General features: G+C 61.4%; 2 protein-coding genes across 10 annotated transcripts in view; one reads left to right on the top strand and one right to left on the bottom strand.

The window, feature by feature from the left end:
- Positions 1-74: 74 nt before the first annotated feature.
- On the bottom strand, positions 75-12,576 carry VPS9D1 (VPS9 domain containing 1). Of its 5 annotated transcripts, XM_073795635.1 has the most exons (16): positions 12,444-12,576; positions 11,088-11,163; positions 9,609-9,701; positions 8,992-9,154; positions 7,571-7,682; positions 7,434-7,496; positions 7,002-7,054; positions 6,811-6,898; positions 6,615-6,700; positions 5,691-6,199; positions 4,489-4,618; positions 4,092-4,300; positions 3,737-3,821; positions 2,374-2,478; positions 979-2,087; positions 75-843 (listed from the first exon to the last, which is right to left on the bottom strand). In XM_073795635.1, exons 1-15 carry the CDS (start codon positions 12,540-12,542, stop codon positions 1,994-1,996), a joined length of 1,965 nt encoding a protein of 654 aa, XP_073651736.1. In that variant the 5' UTR covers positions 12,543-12,576; the 3' UTR covers positions 75-843; positions 979-1,993. The 5 variants fall into 5 exon arrangements, with proteins under 5 accessions (XP_073651736.1, XP_073651739.1, XP_073651738.1 ...); XM_073795636.1 differs by lacking the exon at positions 75-843 and having other exon boundaries at positions 2,044-2,087; positions 2,374-2,886; positions 6,811-6,916; XM_073795638.1 differs by lacking the exons at positions 75-843; positions 3,737-3,821 and having other exon boundaries at positions 2,002-2,116; positions 6,811-6,916.
- A 109-nt stretch (positions 12,577-12,685) lies between these two features.
- Positions 12,686-15,582, top strand: part of ZNF276 (zinc finger protein 276) — a 61,193-nt gene continuing 58,296 nt past the window's right edge. For 2 of the 5 annotated variants that reach the window (XR_012327900.1, XM_073795641.1), the window contains exon 1: positions 13,598-13,931. Coding sequence is in view for 3 of the 5 variants with exons in the window: in XM_073795641.1 (XP_073651742.1) it covers positions 13,883-13,931 (49 nt within the window). In the remaining 2 variants the exon portion in view is untranslated. Of the gene's footprint in view, positions 12,788-13,355; positions 13,573-13,597; positions 13,932-15,582 lie in introns of those variants that run through there. The other 3 variants (XM_033844707.2, XM_033844706.1, XM_073795640.1) reach the window with 3 other exon arrangements.

Here is a 15,582-nt window from a genome sequence, read left to right as displayed (position 1 = left end):
GTCCAGTCTCCCAGGCAACACCCCTCTCCTCCTCATCCAGCTTTCTCATCTTCACCAGTTCAACGCAAGGGAAGGTCTGTCTTGTAAGTGTTTTAATTTGCATTTCTTGATTTTAAAAATGACTTTAAACACCTCTTCTTATGCTGATGAGCTTTTTAAAGTTCTTCTGAAGACAGCCTGTTCACAGCCTTTGCTATTTTCCTGACTGGGGCTCCTGCCTTTTTCGTGTTGATCTGGAGGATTTTCTGTGTGAAGAATCCATCACTCACCGTCTTACGAAAGGCTGTAGGCTGGGAGAGGCTGAAGGACTGGCCCAGAGCCAGCAGCAGGAAGGCCGTCTGATCAGCGCCTCCAGAGAGCTCCCCAAAGCCAGCAGGAGCGCCCACGGTCAGGCTTCGCTCCATCGTCCACCTGCTCTATGAAAGGGGGCTTAAAATCCCATCCTTGAGACCGCCAAGGCCTGGAGCAGGGGGTCATCTTCCCCAGGCTTCATGGCTGGCTGGGCCTCGTGTCCAGGACTGGGGGGCTTCCTTTGGAGAGGGCAGGGACTCAGGGACTGAGAGCTTTGAGGGCAGGGCAGGGTGAGCAGGCGGGTGCCTGCCTGTCGTTCCTGGGGTGCTGGTGGGCAGGGGACCCCTGCCCACAAAGGCTCCCGAAAGAGGCAGCTGCCCCCGGAACTCGGGTTGGCCTTCCCTTGGGGTCACGTCCCCGGCCCCCTCTGGCCTCCGGAGTCAACGTGCTGGGCTCGAAGAGAGCTCTGCCACCGGGAGCTGTGGCCTGGAGAAGGCGTTTCCCCTTCTGTGCCTCACTTTCCTCACGAGGTTCCCGCACAGCCTTGGGACACTGCGTGCACAGAACACACAGTCAGGTCCAGCTGGGCCTTCCCCAGGGACCCACACGCTGCTCCCACACCACTTTCTGCCATGGTGACAGATGCTGCCTGGGGCTGGGGCCGGGCCACCTGCATGTGTTCCCCACCTGGAAAGCAACATGACTCCTGGGAACCCTTCGGGAGGAGTGGTCCGGGCTCAGATCCTGCCCAGTGATGACCTCTGACCCTGCCAACCTGCTAGGCCCCCCAGAGTGTGTCCAGTGCTAGAAGGAGCAGCCCCACGGATCCCACTCCTGGGCAGAGGTCTGGGAGGTGGGCTGGGCTTGGCGATGGCCCCAGGGGCCTCTGGGACCCTCTGGCTCTGGCTGGTTGGCTGGGAGTGGCTGTGCTGCCCAGGCCTCCGCCCGGCCAGTGGGACGGGGAGCAGGTGAGCCGCGCTGATGGAGACACCAGTGACCTCTTTATTTCCAGCTGGGTCAGTGGTTGCCCAGGGGCCTGTAACAGTCAGGGTGGGCAGGTGGTGGGGCTCCTGGCAGGCGCCGACCCTTGGGTTCACACCGACCCTGAAGTGGCTGAGTGGGGGTGGGGATTCGCCAGCGGTCTCAGGATGTCCGTGCCCATTGCCAAGGGTGGGAGTGTGGCTCAGAGCTCCCACACATGGGCAGGTGCCCTGGGGACACCTGGGTCTTCAGGACAGAGTGATCAGTGACCAATAAACAGCACAGTCTAAACCCACCTGGGCCCCAGGCCTCTTGTGGGGTGACAGGCTCTCTTCTCGACTCAGACAAGAACCTGGCTCAGGGAGCTCCGCGTGTCACGGGGGACGGGAAGGGAGAGAAGCAGACCTGCCCTCAGTCAGGCCCATGGCCCCTCTGTCCTTGGGCTTGCGGGGCCTGCAGGGTGTCAGCGGACTGAGCCGTTGGAGTGTGCAGGCCCCAGGGGCGCCCAGTTTCCCTGCACGGGGCCTCTCACAGGTGGGGACAGGAAAGAGAAGGGCCTGGTTCCTGGGAGCTGACTCGGGTCAGCCCCATCCTATCCGGAGCAGAGGGGCCTCCTTGAGCCCTAGGGGCTGATGTCAGGCGGGGGCGAGAGCCCCACCTCGGCCAGCCCACCGCCCCATGCAGGTGCCTCTGGGCCAGTCCTTGGCCAGCCCGTCCTCTGCTACTTGCCCAGGGCCCGCCGGGGCAGCAGCTCCACGTAGCTCAGGGCGCTCTGCAGTGACGTCAGGCAGTAACCCTCCTCTCCGATCAGGTACCTGCACGGCGGTGGCACAAGCGTCTGTCACTGGAGGGATGCAAGGAGACCCCGACATTCTGGAAGGGGCACCTGCCCTTGCGGGGCAGAACCTGGATGCTGAGGGCCCACGGGCTGTCAGGGCGCTGGGCTGGGGGACGGCCCACTCCCCAGGCAGACGCTGCTCAGGGGATGGCCCCCTGGCTCCTCTGGGCAGTGTGCTGGGTGAGGGGCAGGGAGAGGGGCCGTGGGCACCGTGCGTGGGTGGGCGCACGAGCTCAGCCCCCACGCTGGCCCGAGGCTCCCACCTCTCGTGGATGAACTCCTCCAGGGCTGCACACTCCGACACCAGCTGGGGGAGGCCACTCCTCAGCGCCACAAAGGACAGGATGGGCAGCAGGTCGTCGGCGCCACTGTTGGGGAGACGCAGAGCCGGCCAGGAGGCTCCAGGGACCGGGGGCGCTGCTCAGTCCCCACAGCCCTGAAGCCTCCCAGCTAGGTCCCTGGAGCAGCTTTGGGCTTGCTGGATGCTGTCCCCGTGCCTCTCCTGCCCACCGGCCTCAGGGGGCTGGGGGTGGGCTTGGGTCAGCGTGACAAAAGACCACCTGGGATCGCTGAGGCCATCCTGAACGGGGACCCTGTGCCGCAGAGCCCAGGGCTGGACCAGGGAGGCCCCACAGTGAAGCTCTCCCGTGAGCTGGCCCGAGCCCGGGGACGGGAGGACGGAGAGGATAGCCCGTGTCCCAGGCAGCCTGCTCACTCCTGGGATCAGGGTCACTCACGTGCCACTCCAGGTACCCCAGACCCTCCGCAAGAGGCACCTAAGTGAGGGAGGGAGGCCCTGAGGGATGCTCAAAACCCTGGCGAAGGGCCCACGGGCCAGTACTTTTGGCGAGGAGCACGGAAGCATACTCGTTTGAACCTGATGACCAACCAGGGACTCCTGCCCCCACCTCCCTGGGTGCCACACACCTGCAGGGACACACAGCGCCACCCCCCCCCCCCCCAGCTCCTTGGATGTCCTGAGGAGACAGAGAGCGCTAGCGCGGGGTTGCAGCTGGGACTCGGAAATGCTTTCAGTTCTGGGGCCCTTTCACCTGCTGCAACTTTTTCGGAGACCAGGTGGTACAATAGTGATGGTGGCCGGTGAGAGCCAGGTGGGTCCCCCGGCCTGACCCCGCAGCCCACCCAGCTGGCTGCAAGGACAGGTGCTTTCAGGGCGACCCCGGTCTCTGGCACAGGGTGAGGGTCGCCAGCCCCAGGTGGGCGCCAGGGCCAGGGCAGGCTGCTGGCTACAGGCTGGTGCAGGTGAGATAAGGCAGAACCCAGGTGGGGAAGACCCCTGCCCACCTCAGGAGGCTGGGGCAGGGGCAGTGCAGGAACCCCAGGCTGGGGCTCAGCACAGGGGACGGGCTCTTCCCCAGGACAGGACCGGGGCGGCTTCCCCAAGCATGCACCTGAGGGGGGCACACGCCACCGGGTTAGCGAGGGGCCGGACCGCGTCGTCAGCAGGGCTGGAGCCCGGGGTCTTTGGTGGAAATGGGCCGCACTCTCCTCAAGGAGAAGCAGGGCCAGGCGCCGGGCGGGAACCCGAGGCGCCGGGGCCGGGGCCTCTGAAGGCAGCCCCTCCCGCCCAGTCCCCACCACAGGCCGTGGCCTCCTGGGACTCACATGGCGGCGATGCCCGGCTGGGGCGCAGCCTCGCGAGCCCGGGAGTAGTCCTCCGCGCAGGCACAGGTGACCCGCAGGGCTCGCACTGCGTCGCAGAAGCCAGGCTTCGGGTGAGGGGCTGGGGACCTCGTCCCGGTACGGCCCCGGGCGCCGCCCCACCCCCATCGCGTGCAGGGCTGGGCAGAGCCTGGACCACCACCACTCATGTCCCACGGGACACACACCCCCCGGACTGGAGAAGGGCCTGCCGCTGAGGGCTGAAGGCGCAGACTCCAGTCGCCCTCCGGGACGGGACTCGACTCTGTCTCATCTAACTCCCTTCTCCCTTCCCTCCAACCAAACCGTCCCCCCTCACCAATGCACTCCAGCTTCTTCTGGGGGCAGCTCTCCAGGACCAGCAGCCCTAGCTCCTGGGCGGCAGCACAGTAGGGGTAGGCGCCGCCCGCCGTGGCCTCGGGGTCCCGGGGGAGGAGCTTGGTGGGGACGCCGACGGCCGCCGGGGGCGCGTTCCCGTACAGCTCCATGCTCCTGCTCAGGGCGGCCTCCCGCAGGCGGTGAACGCTCCTGGGGCAGAGAGGGGCCAGGCTCAGGGGCCCAGGGCCCCGCCCAGGAGGGGACAGGGGCGGCGCTGGGGAAAGCTGGCCACGCCCCGAGCCGTGGGAGGGTGCGCGTGGCACCGCCTGCACACGCGCAACACCTGAGGGGACCTGGGAGGAAGGCAGCTGAGGGACGCACACGCGGCGGGGCCGTACCTGTACACGGCCAGCAGCAGGGGCCACAGCGGGGAGAAGAAGGGCTCCTCGATGCAGGCCAAGCAGCGGTCTTTGGAGGCGGCCGTGTTCAGGCCTTCAAAAGCCAGGAGGGTCAGCGAGAGCAGCCTGTCTGCCGGGAGCAGAGCCGGTACAGAGGCACTGTGGGGACAGCTGGGACCTCTAGCCCCGCTGGCAGCCCCTGGAGGCCTCTCCCACCCGCAGCCAACCTGGGGTGCCCAGGCAGGGTCCCCACCTGCCTGCCCCTCCCTGCCGCCCCAGAGCCAGCTTGGGATGGGCAGAGCCACAGGTAGCTTCCCGGCTCAGCAGGAGGGGCTCTGCCTGGCCCTGCCTCCCCCCACTTCTGAACGCTACGGCCCAGGTCGGTGCAGGGAGTCAGGGCCCTCATCCCTAGGGGGTCACAGGGTCATATGCAGCTCCGCCAGGGGGCCAAGGAGACAAGCCTGGAAGGGAGGGCCTAAGACAGCTTCTTGAAAAGGGTCTGTACCCCAAACTGGGGCACCCAGAGGAACGTCAGAAGCATATCTGAAGACAAGAAATCTGAGGTCCAGGGAGATGAAGGAACCCGCCCCCCACCAGGGAGGAAGGGGTGCTCACCCAGAGTCTCCCAGACAACACAGGCCCCTGACTGCTGGGCCTCTCGCTGGTTCTCAGGAAACCCTCACAGCCTTCCTCCTTGGAAGGGACGTGAAGTCCCCTGCCACCCTGGGCTCCTTACGGAACACACACTCGCTTCTCAAAATGGAAAAACCTAAGATGAGCCGCCACCAGGCCGCACAGACCTAGAGCCCTGGGTTTGGAAGGGTGGGGGTCGGACCTAATGGGGCAGCTAGGACCACCTGGCAGCCAGAGGCCCTGACGGCAGACCCTCCCCCAAACCCAAGACTGAAATGGACCCGGCTGTCCTCCCTATGTGGCCCCGTGAGGAGACAGCCAGGGATGGAGGGAGACCCTGGCCACTGCCAGCCCCAGCTGCTCTCTGGGGCAGGGTGTGTGCCTCTCTGCTGAACTGGACACGTGGCCCCAGGGGAGGGCTCTGCAGAGCAGGGCCGGCCTGGATGCCACCCACAGGAAGGCTCCGCTGGACCGGGCCCATCCCAGGCCTCTGACAAGCTTTCCGAGGACGTGGGCTTCGGACAGCGCAGTTCCCCCACCACCCACCCGGCCTGTGGCGCGGACCTCACCGATGGCGTCGTGTATGTCCTGCACGGTGCCCTTCAGCTGCTCCAGCAACGGCTCCTTCCTCACCCCTGGGGGCTGGGGCTCAGGCTGCTCCCCAGGGCCCCGGCCCCTCCTCTCAGGAGTAGCCAAGAACTGTTCCAGGTCCCCGAAGGAGCTGTCGTTGCCCGGCAGGTCGGATGAAGTGTCCGCCAGGGGTGAGGAAGGCCCCGTGGGGCTGCCGTCTGCCCCTCTGTCCGGGTTGCCGGGGTGGGGTGGGGGGATGGGGGCGCTGGCGGAGGCCCCGTCTGTGGGCCTTTGGGCTGGGCTGGGCTCGGGGGGGGAGGGCATGCAGTAGAGGCTCTGAGAGGGCCGGAGCCGCCGGCTTCCAGGAGCCAGCAGCCCGTCGGCGTCGGGGGGCAGGGAACGGCAGCCCAGGGCCGAGGCAGCGCCCCTGCTCACGATGGGGTACAGCGCCCGGTACACGGCGCACTGGAGCTTCTTCAGGAGCTGCGAGATGGGGTGGTCGGGGACGCTGTGAGTAGGGGGAGAGGCAGTGTGTGAAGGCAGCCCCGTCGGGCTGGGGCTGCAGTCCCCTCGCTGGGTGACCCGGGGGCTGAGAAGGCCCGCCAGCCCTGCGAGGCCCTTACCCGACCCCCACCCAACGGCCACGTGGCCCTGCCGTGAGGGATTTCAGAGAAGGGATGCATGGACTAGTCCTCGCGGCTGAATGTTGCTGGTAAGGCCTGTCCCGCCCCTCTGAGAAGCCAGGAGGCCCGTGAAAGGCCATCCGCGGACAGGAGACCCCGGGGTCACAGGCGGGGGCCTCCGAGAGAGCCAGCGTGGCCTGCTGCCCGTGCGGTCACCCCAGACTGCCTCGCTCCTCTCTCCTTCTTAATCCTTTCCTCCGCCATCAGCCTGCAGCCGGGGGAAGGGCCGACGTCCGGTACCTGAGCAGGTGGGAGACCAGGCTGGTCACCAGGGACAGGTCCCCTGGGCTCCTCTTGAGCTTGGCCTTCCAGCGCTTTGGCCAGTCCTGCAGGACAGGAGACCTTGGGGGAGAGCCCGCGGGAAGGCCCTCCCCCAAGCCAAGGCCGCGCCCAGGGGCCCAGGCCTCCCTGCGGACTCCCTGCCCTGCGCACTCACGTGGTCTTGCTCGTACTCGAGGATGGCGGCGTAGAGGGCCCGCTGCTCCCGGTCCTCGGGGGTCAGGGCAACCTGGCTGCAGAACCTCCTGGGAGAAAGGACAGGTCTGGGGGCCTCAGGGCTGGACAGGCGGGCGCGGGAGTCCCCACCTGGCCCCCCCAGGAGTCCCGGGACCGAAGGCGGAGACGCACCTGTTGGCGGCCTCCTGGAGTCGCAGCCGGCGCTCCTCCATCTTCCTCTGCAGCTGGGGCGGCAGAGTCAAGGCCCTTCTAACGCGGCGTGCACGCACCCCCCGGCGTCCCAGCGCCCTGCCGGACACGGGGCCCGTTGGGATGGGTGGGAGGAGGGGCTGGGCCAGAGGACAGGCCCGCTCAGGGAGGGAAGGCAAGTCCTAGTCGACCTGAGGGGTGGAGAGGAGTCTGTGGGTGCTGGGAGGGGCAGGGTGGCCTGTGCAAAGGCCGGGAGGCGAGAGGAAGCGGGGCTGGGCGGGAACCACCCACTGAGGACAAGTGTCTCTGAAACTGGAGGAACTCTGTTTCCACACCTGAACCCTGGCATCTTTACTTCCCTGTCCCCTCCCTCAGCTGAAGCCTCTGCACACTAAGGATGGACAGAAAGGATACTGTCTTCTCCCGGGCTTTAGCGATCACCAGGTTCTCCATCATCTGCCGCTGCAGGGACAGGGTCTAGAACGGGAAGGATGGAATAAGGCCTACTGCCCCCACCGGCCTCACTCCAGACCCTCCTGGACTCCGCTCACCAGGGATGTCTTCTGCATGGCCTGGCTGGGGTCCAGACGGGCCATCCGGGCCTCATAGGCAGCCTTCAGCTTCTGATTCTGCAGGGAGGCCTCCTCCAGGGGTGTCAGCTCCCTGGAATGGTGACAAGCTGCTGTCCAGGCTCCAGGAAGCCCAGGAACGCTCTGGTCACCTGAGGTCCCTTCCTGGCCCCGCCCTGAGACCGGAAGGTGAGGAGGTGGTGATGGGGGCAGGCAGGAATGTAAAGGAGGGAGGAGGTCTGGGGTGGGCGGGAGACACCTGCCTCCCTGAAACATGGCCCTACTGCCTGGATTCCAGACCTTTATGCACACCAGTCACATGTGTTTATTAACAGCATGAAACTCTGTGAAGGCACCACGTGAGCCAAACAGCTAGATTAGTTTGCAACCCATGAAAGAGGGGTAGGGGTGGGGGGTGTTTCACAGCTACTTGGTAACAGCCACCAACAGCCCCCTCACCATCAAAACTTATGGTCCCACGTCTTCCTGCTTTCATGGGTGGGAGGAGGTAAGTCGTGGGGACACAAGACTATACTGAGATGGAAGTCTGGTGCCTGGCCCTGCCCCAGAACTGCACTTGGAGAGACAGGGTGTAGCTGTGGCTCAAGGCCTGGCAGCAGCAGCAGGAAGAGCCCATCCTCTTGCTTATCCTGCTGGGATTCTGGCATCTGTGTCTCAGTGTCTTTCACCAGTTCTAGAAAATTGCTTTCATCTCCTCAAGTAACGCTCCTCTCGCATTTTCTTTCTCATCTTTCTTTGGAATTCCAATAACCCCTTAGACCTTCCATGTCTTTTTGTGTGTGTGAGCCATGCAGGGTATCTTTTAACCTTTTATCCAATTCTCTAATTCTGTCTTCAGCTGGGTCTACTCTGCTGTTTTAAACTTGTCCCCTTCTTTTTGTGTGCATGTGTGTATGTTTACAGGAGGATATAATTTGTTGTCGTTTCTGATTAGTGTTTAAAAATAATTTCAGTATTTTTGTTTCTACTTAGTTCTTATTTGACCCCTATTATAAATTCTATTTGACCCCTATTATAAGTCAGATTTTATAGCTTCTTGTTCCCTGCAGGTATTTTCAAACTTGCTTTTTATTTCTCTAAATACAGAAAGCATGTTTGTATTATAATCTGTGTCTCATAACTCTATCTGAAGACTTTGCAAGTCTGTTTCTGCTACCTCTCATTTACAGTTTCTTGATTCTTTCTGTGCTTGGTTATCTTTGACTATGTACCACTCATTTTATGAAAGTTGAAGGTGCTTTGCTCCAGAGACAATTTGCATTTGTTTCTGCCACGCACCAGGTATTTCCATTCTGGGATCCCTTCTGACTAAATCCACCATGGTTAGCTCACTTTGCCTCTAAACCCAGGCTTAGCCCACCTTCTGTTCTGACCCATCTTACTTCTTAGAGCTTTGTGACTCTACAGCCTGAAGCTTCTGGAAGATCTCAGGTGGCAGAAATGGAGAGAGCTTCCCTCCCTCATCTGAGTACACCCGGCGGTGTCGGCTGGTAGGAGAGGGGACGGGGGCAGCCACAGGCATGGCTGGCCTCAGGCATGTTTTCCCTGTAAGACATACGTAGCCAAGGGTCTGCACGGGGGCCTGACATTCCACAAAGGAGATGCAGACTTGGGACTTCCCTGGTGGCTCAGTGGTTAAGAATCCGCCTGCCAATGCAGGGGACACGGGTTTGAGCCCTGGTCCGGGAAGATCCCATGTGCTGTGGAGCAACTAAACCCATGTGCCACGACTACTGAGCCTGCGCTCTAAGGCCCACGAGCCACAACTACTGAGCCTGTGTGCCTAGAGTCTGTGCTCCGCAACAAAGAGAAGCCACTGCAATGAGAAGTCCGCGCACTGCAACAAAGAGTAGCCCCCACCCACTGCAACTAGAGAAAGCGTGTGCACAGCAATGAAGACCCAACGTGGCCAAAAAATTAATTAATTAATTAAAAAAAAAAAGAGATGCAGACTTGGGGGGTGGGGATGTCCTAAGAAAGCTTTCTGCCGGACACCCACCAAGTTTGGCAGCTGTCGACTGGGCCCTCTCCAGACACTGCTCAGCCAGCTTCAGCATCTTCGAGGTGTCAGGGGTCACAGTCTCCCCAGCTTCTGGGGAGCAAGCGACAAGAAGGGTGGTCACCATCACCTCTATCACTAGTCAGATTCTTGCTGGGATAGAAACAAAGGACAGCCCACTTCCTCCTCATCTCTGACCATCTGCCCTGGGTTTACCTCCTGGCCCTGTGTGTGGCTGTCCTGTCCTCTCGCCTGGACCATCAGAGCCTTCTCTATAACTAACTGGGCCTTTTCTCCTCACTGGCGGCTTCACTTTAGTTACAGCCCCTCCTCCAGGTGGGCCCTGCAGTCAGCACGGCTGTTTCACAGAAACAGTTTCAAAACCCATCTCCCGCCCCCTGGCTGTGTCCAAGCTCACCCTTGGTGCAGCTAGAGAACTTCTGTTCTGCACTCCCTCTGGGAATCGCTCCTATCAGCAAACTCACGGTGTAGGAGCTGCCACCTGACACTCTCCCCTGGACCCCACCAGACCTGATCCACCCCCGCTCCCGTGACGGCCAGACCCTCACCACACCCTCGTTCAGCCACGTTGCTCCCATTGCAGTGGCCCTCACCCACTCAGTCCTGCCCTTCTCTGAGGGCTCCCTGACCTCGCAGGTCTCTCCTCTAGGACGACCCCTCGCGGCTGCTCCCACCGTGCCCTCCTCCCAGTGCCCAGAGCTCTGCTGAGCTCCCTAGCTCCCCAGGGTGGAGACTCCCACCTCTCCCTGACTACTGTCGGGCTGCTGGACACCTCGAGCAGAATGTGCTCCTGACAGAGACCTCAATTCCTCCCTCATGTCTGCTCCTGCCACCTCCCGCACTGCCTCCTGTGCTCCCTGGCCCTCCCCCCCAACTCCGGGCAGCTCACTGTCCGCTTAGAATGTCTGGTGAGGCCCATCTTTAGAGGACATGCCCCAAGCCCTTCACTCCTTCCACCTCCAGGCAGTCCCACCACTGCTGTCCTCACTGCGGGAGCCTCCTGGAGGATCTGCTCCCATGCCGGCCGCTCCCCACAAAGCCTCCACGAGCTTCACCTCGTGCCAGAACAACCCCAGGCCCATCCCAAGGGCCGGCCGGCCCCAACTGCACCTTCCCGTCTCCAGCCTGCCGACCCTTCTTGTGTCCGGAACCCTCTCCCTCAGGGCCTTTGCAGCGCCCTCTGCTGGGATGCTGCCCCCAGCCCTCAACCATCGTGCAGCTCACTCGTCCCTGGACTGAGGTTCAGCGTCCAGTCTCTGGTCGCGTCCCAGCCCATCTCCATCCCCTCAGTCACGGCAGCCGGCCCTTCCTGCTCCCTGCTGCGCTCATGCTTACTGAGCGCTCAGCCGTCCACCTTCGACTAATGGCCCGGCAGGCAGGACACCCCCAGGCCTGGGGCCCGGGGCCCCATCAAAGGCTGAGCTGCCCACGGCCTGCCCGGCCTGGGAGGAGCCGTACCTTTGGAGGCCTCCACTTCTTCTAGCAGCACCTGGGAGATGTAGTGGACGCTCCTCAGGTATTCTGTATATGCCTCCTGTGCCCAGGGAAGAGAAATGGCAGCGGTCAGGCCAGTAGAGGCGCACAGTCCCATCATGCCTGCTCGGTGCCCTTGTGGAAACACAGGAACAGTGGAGCCTGCTTATCTGTGAGATACACCTGCAGTGGCCGAGCCGCTTCACTGGTAACTGCTCTGCTGGGGCATGGAGAGTACCCCTCTTCTCTAGACTTGAAGCTGGCATCACTGCCTTTCTCTCCAGTACAGGAAGGAACGGAGGTTCTCTGTCAGTGGGCCAGGGTAAGGAGCCTTGGCAGCTGCTGCCATTTTCCACTCTATGCAACAAGTTCTCTGCCTGTGTAACTCAGGGGCCATTCACTCAGTGGCTTTAGAAAAATATTTCTTGGAAGGTGAATCAGGGAGTGTGTTGTAAATCTCAGAATGACTTTCTGACTCGGATTCTGGGAAATCCTTTCCCGAACCCCAGAGTAAGTATTCCCTGGGCACGCAGCAGTCTGACACTAGAATGTCAGTATTTTCAAAAGGGTGACCCTGCCATCCTGTTCAGGGCTCCCTGATAGAGCTCAGGGCGTTTGGAACCATAGCATGGTGCTTTGCTTTTTGTTTGTTTTGCTGCATCCCAGTTCTCAAATTACCCACCTTTAAGTCTACACCTCAGATAAGGATAAAATGGGTTCCGGGAAGGATTTCTGACTTGTGGGGGCATTTGCTGCCCTAGGATCCCGACTTGGGGAAGGCAGCGGATGGAAGACCGGAATGCCTTTCGGAGGCACCCGCGGCCTCCTCCCCTCCTTGGGCGGCCCGGTGTGACTCAGCCGGCTTTTCCATGCGGTCGCCACCCTTAGGATTAACACCAGTTCTTGGAGACAAGCCACACCCCTCCCCCGCCGGCATTTCCTTCCAAACAAGCGCTGAAGGCGACTGGAAAGCCGCAGCTAACCTCTTACGGACACCGTCCCCTTCGGAAATCTGACTAAAGCTACAGGGCCCGCCCCCAAACTAGACAAACGCACGGGATTGTCTGCCAGATACACTTTGGAGGGCTGCTTCACGGACCCTCCTGAGTCCCCTTCACAAATGAAAACACCTCTTCTCATATTCCCGACTTAATGAACAGACGGGAAAACTGAGGGCTGGAGCCCGCGGGAGCTGTCCAAGGTCACGGCCGAAGCCCGAGCCCGCGCCCCGGAGCCTTCGGAGAGGCCTGGAGGCGCCCACCCCGCAGCCCCGCCCTCGCCCACGCCCACCGGGCTGGCCGCGGGTCGGCTACCGCCCCCGCCTCGCCCCGCCCGCCTCACCCGGGGCCGGTTGCCGGTGTCCAGCTCGATGGCCCCGTTGGCCAGCTTCATGGCGCATTGAAGCGGTTTCACCGCGCCGTCCCCGACCGCAGCGGCCATGGCGCCGGCGGGGTAGGCCTTGGCGGCCGAGGGGCGGGGCGGGCGGCCCGGATACCGGAACGCGGCGTGCGCGGGCGCAGGTGCCGCCCGAGCCCCGGACCGCCGGAAAAGGCGGTACCGACGTGAGGCCACTTCCGGCAGCCCTGCCTCCCGACGCGCGGCGTGCTCCGCTCCTGGAGCCGAAGGGGCGAAGGTGGGGGGGACGGAACTCTCAAATAACCTCCTCCCGCAGTTGCCACGACAGTGTAAGTGCAACTACCGATGCCATCACTCCTTGTCGGTGACAGGTCAACCGCGTACGCCCCCGCCCCTTGCCCTCGTCGTGCCGTGCTGCCCTGCCCTCCTCACTCCGCCCCTCCCCTCCTCAGTCCGCTCCTCCCCTCATTGCCCCGCCCCTCCTCGCTACGCTTCTCCCATCCCCTCCTCCCTTTCCTCGCCACTCCCCTCCCGCTGTCAATCCGTCCAATCCCTGTTTCCTCACCCTCCTCGCCCCCATCACTCGCCCCGCCCCTCCCTCATCGCCCCGCCCCGCTGCCAGTGAGTCCTGCGGAGCCGAACGGCGGAGTCGAACTGAACGAGCGAGCACAGTCCAACCTAGCGGACGAGAGGCTCCGGGCAGAGCAACACCTAGCCCTGCCTCTTGGCCCGGCTAACCGAGCGGGGCCGAGCGGGGCCGAGCGGGGCCGAGCGAGGAGGAACGGGGCGGAGCGCCGGGCCGAGCAGGGCCGGGCGGGGCCGGGCGGAGCCGAGCGGGGCCGAACGGAATCGGACGGGGCGGAGCTCCGGGGCCGAGCTCAAGCCGCCGCCACAGCGATGAAGCGGGACCGGCTCGGGCGCTTCCTGTCGCCCGGGGTGTCCGGGCAGCGCGGGAGCTCCGGTGGCGGCAGCTGTGGCGGCGGCCGGCCCCGGGGCCGCCCGTCCCGCAGCGGTCCCGACGTGGCCGAGGCGGCGGCTTTGGTGGCTGCGCGGCTGGGCTGGGGCCCGACGCGGGCCTGCGCGGACGCGGGCGAGGACGGCGCCGACGAGGCAGGTGGGTCCTGCCGTCCGGGCTCGAGGGGCGGCGGGCGGGGGCCCCTCGTGACCGCCGAGTGCCCCCGCGACCCCCCCCCGGCTCCCGGTGACTACCCAGCCCCCATGAACACCCGTCTCTCCGCGACCACCCGGCCCCCGGGGAGCACCGGCCCGCCGTGACTCCCCGGCCCCCCGAGACCACCCGCTCGCCCCCGCCCCCCGCGACAACCTGGCCCAGGGTGCCTTGGCTCCTCAGAAAGCGGACTAGGCCTCCCCGCCTGGAGGGAGCGAGGCGGTCTCCGCGGCGGACGCCGCAGCTGCGCTGGGTGATGTTTCGCAAGACAGCTGTCCCTTCGGCGCCTACTCTGAGCTCACTGAGTAATTAGTGCTCAAGTCCTGCCGTCTGTCGGGCAGGCCTGGGTTTCAGTCGTGGTTTTGCCCTGTGCTCTTCGGATAATGGCTTCATCTGGTCTGGGCCTCAGCTTCCTCTTCGTTAAAACAGAACTAAGAGGGTTTAAGAGGGTTAAGTGTAGGAGTGCCGGGGCCCCCTCCTGGCAGGCGGTATGGGCGTTAATATGCACTTTGCCTTCGTGTAATGCCTTTGCCCCCTCGAGAAGGACTTCACGCTTCTCTCGTGTAGTCCTCCCCCGGGGCAGAGAGGGAGGTGGCATCATCTGCACTTGCAGACCGGAGACCCCCGGAGAAGCAGAGCATGGACGTGCTCTTTCAGTTCTGGTCGCAGGAGGGTGATGTGAAGAGGAATGAAGTTTCCAGCTTAGTTTATGAAGTGCCATAGCTGTGGAGGCATTTATTTATTTACTTATACTTTCTTTTTTATTATTATTTTTTGGGGGGGGGGAATTTTTTGAGGTATAATTGGCACATAACATGATATTGGTTTCAGGTGTACTAGGTAACATCCATCACCACTTGTACTTAGAAGTTGTTTTCCCTTCTAAGTTCTCTAAGATGAGAACTTTTAGGATCTACTTTTAAGATCTCAGCAATTTTCAAATATACAACGCAGTATTGTGCTGAAGTATCTGTAGTTACCGTACTGTGTAGCACATGCCAGGACTTATAACTGGAAGTCGGTACCTTCTGACCACTTCATGCCTTTCACTCACCACCCCACTCCCCTTCTCTGGCAACCACTAATATGTTTTCTGTAACTATTAGTTCAGGATTTTTTCTTTCTTTAGATTCTACGTATTAGTAAGATCATATGGTATTCATCTTCCTCCATCTGACTTACTTCACTTGGTGTAATGCCATTAAGGTCCATCCATGTTGTTGGAAATGGCAGAATTTTCTCACCTTTTCGTGGCTGAGTAAATATTCCTTTGTGTATATGTACCACAGTTTCTTTAAACATTTACCCGTTGGTGGACACTGTGGTTGTTCCCATACCTTGGCAGTTATAAATAATGCTGCAGTGAGTACAGAGGTGCATATATCTTTTCAAGTTAGTGTTTTCATTTCCTTAGGATAAACAGCCAGCACTGGAATTGCTGGACCGTGTAGTAGTTCTGTTTTTAACTTTTTGAGGAACCTCTATACTGTTTCCATAGTGGCTGCACCAATTTACATTCCCATCAACAGTGCGCAAGGGTTCACTTTTCTCCACACCCTCACCGACACTTGTTATTACTTGACTTTTTGGTGATGGCCATTCTGACAGGTGGGAGTGATATCTCGTTGTGGTTTTAATTTGCATTTCTCTGATGATTAGTGATGTTGCGCACCTTTCCACGCACCTGTTGGTTATCTGTGCCTTCTTTGGGAAGAGGTCTCTTCAGATCCTCTGCTCATTTTTAAAATCAGATTATTTGTGCTCTTATTATAGTGTTGTATGAGTTCTTTACATATTTTGATTATTAACCCCTTATCAGATACATGATTGGCAAACTGTTTTTCCTATTCAGTAGGTTGCCTTTTCATTTTGTTGGTGGTTTCCTTTGCTGTGCAGAAGCTTTTTAGTTTGACATAAGCCCATTTGTTTATTTTTGCTTTTGTTACCTTTGCTTTT

The sequence above is a fragment of the Tursiops truncatus genome, chromosome 19 (assembly GCF_011762595.2).
Source record: "Tursiops truncatus isolate mTurTru1 chromosome 19, mTurTru1.mat.Y, whole genome shotgun sequence".
NCBI classification, from domain to species: Eukaryota; Metazoa; Chordata; class Mammalia; order Artiodactyla; family Delphinidae; genus Tursiops; species Tursiops truncatus.
Note: the sequence above shows the minus strand (reverse complement) of the source record. Positions and strands in the feature narration are given on the sequence as shown.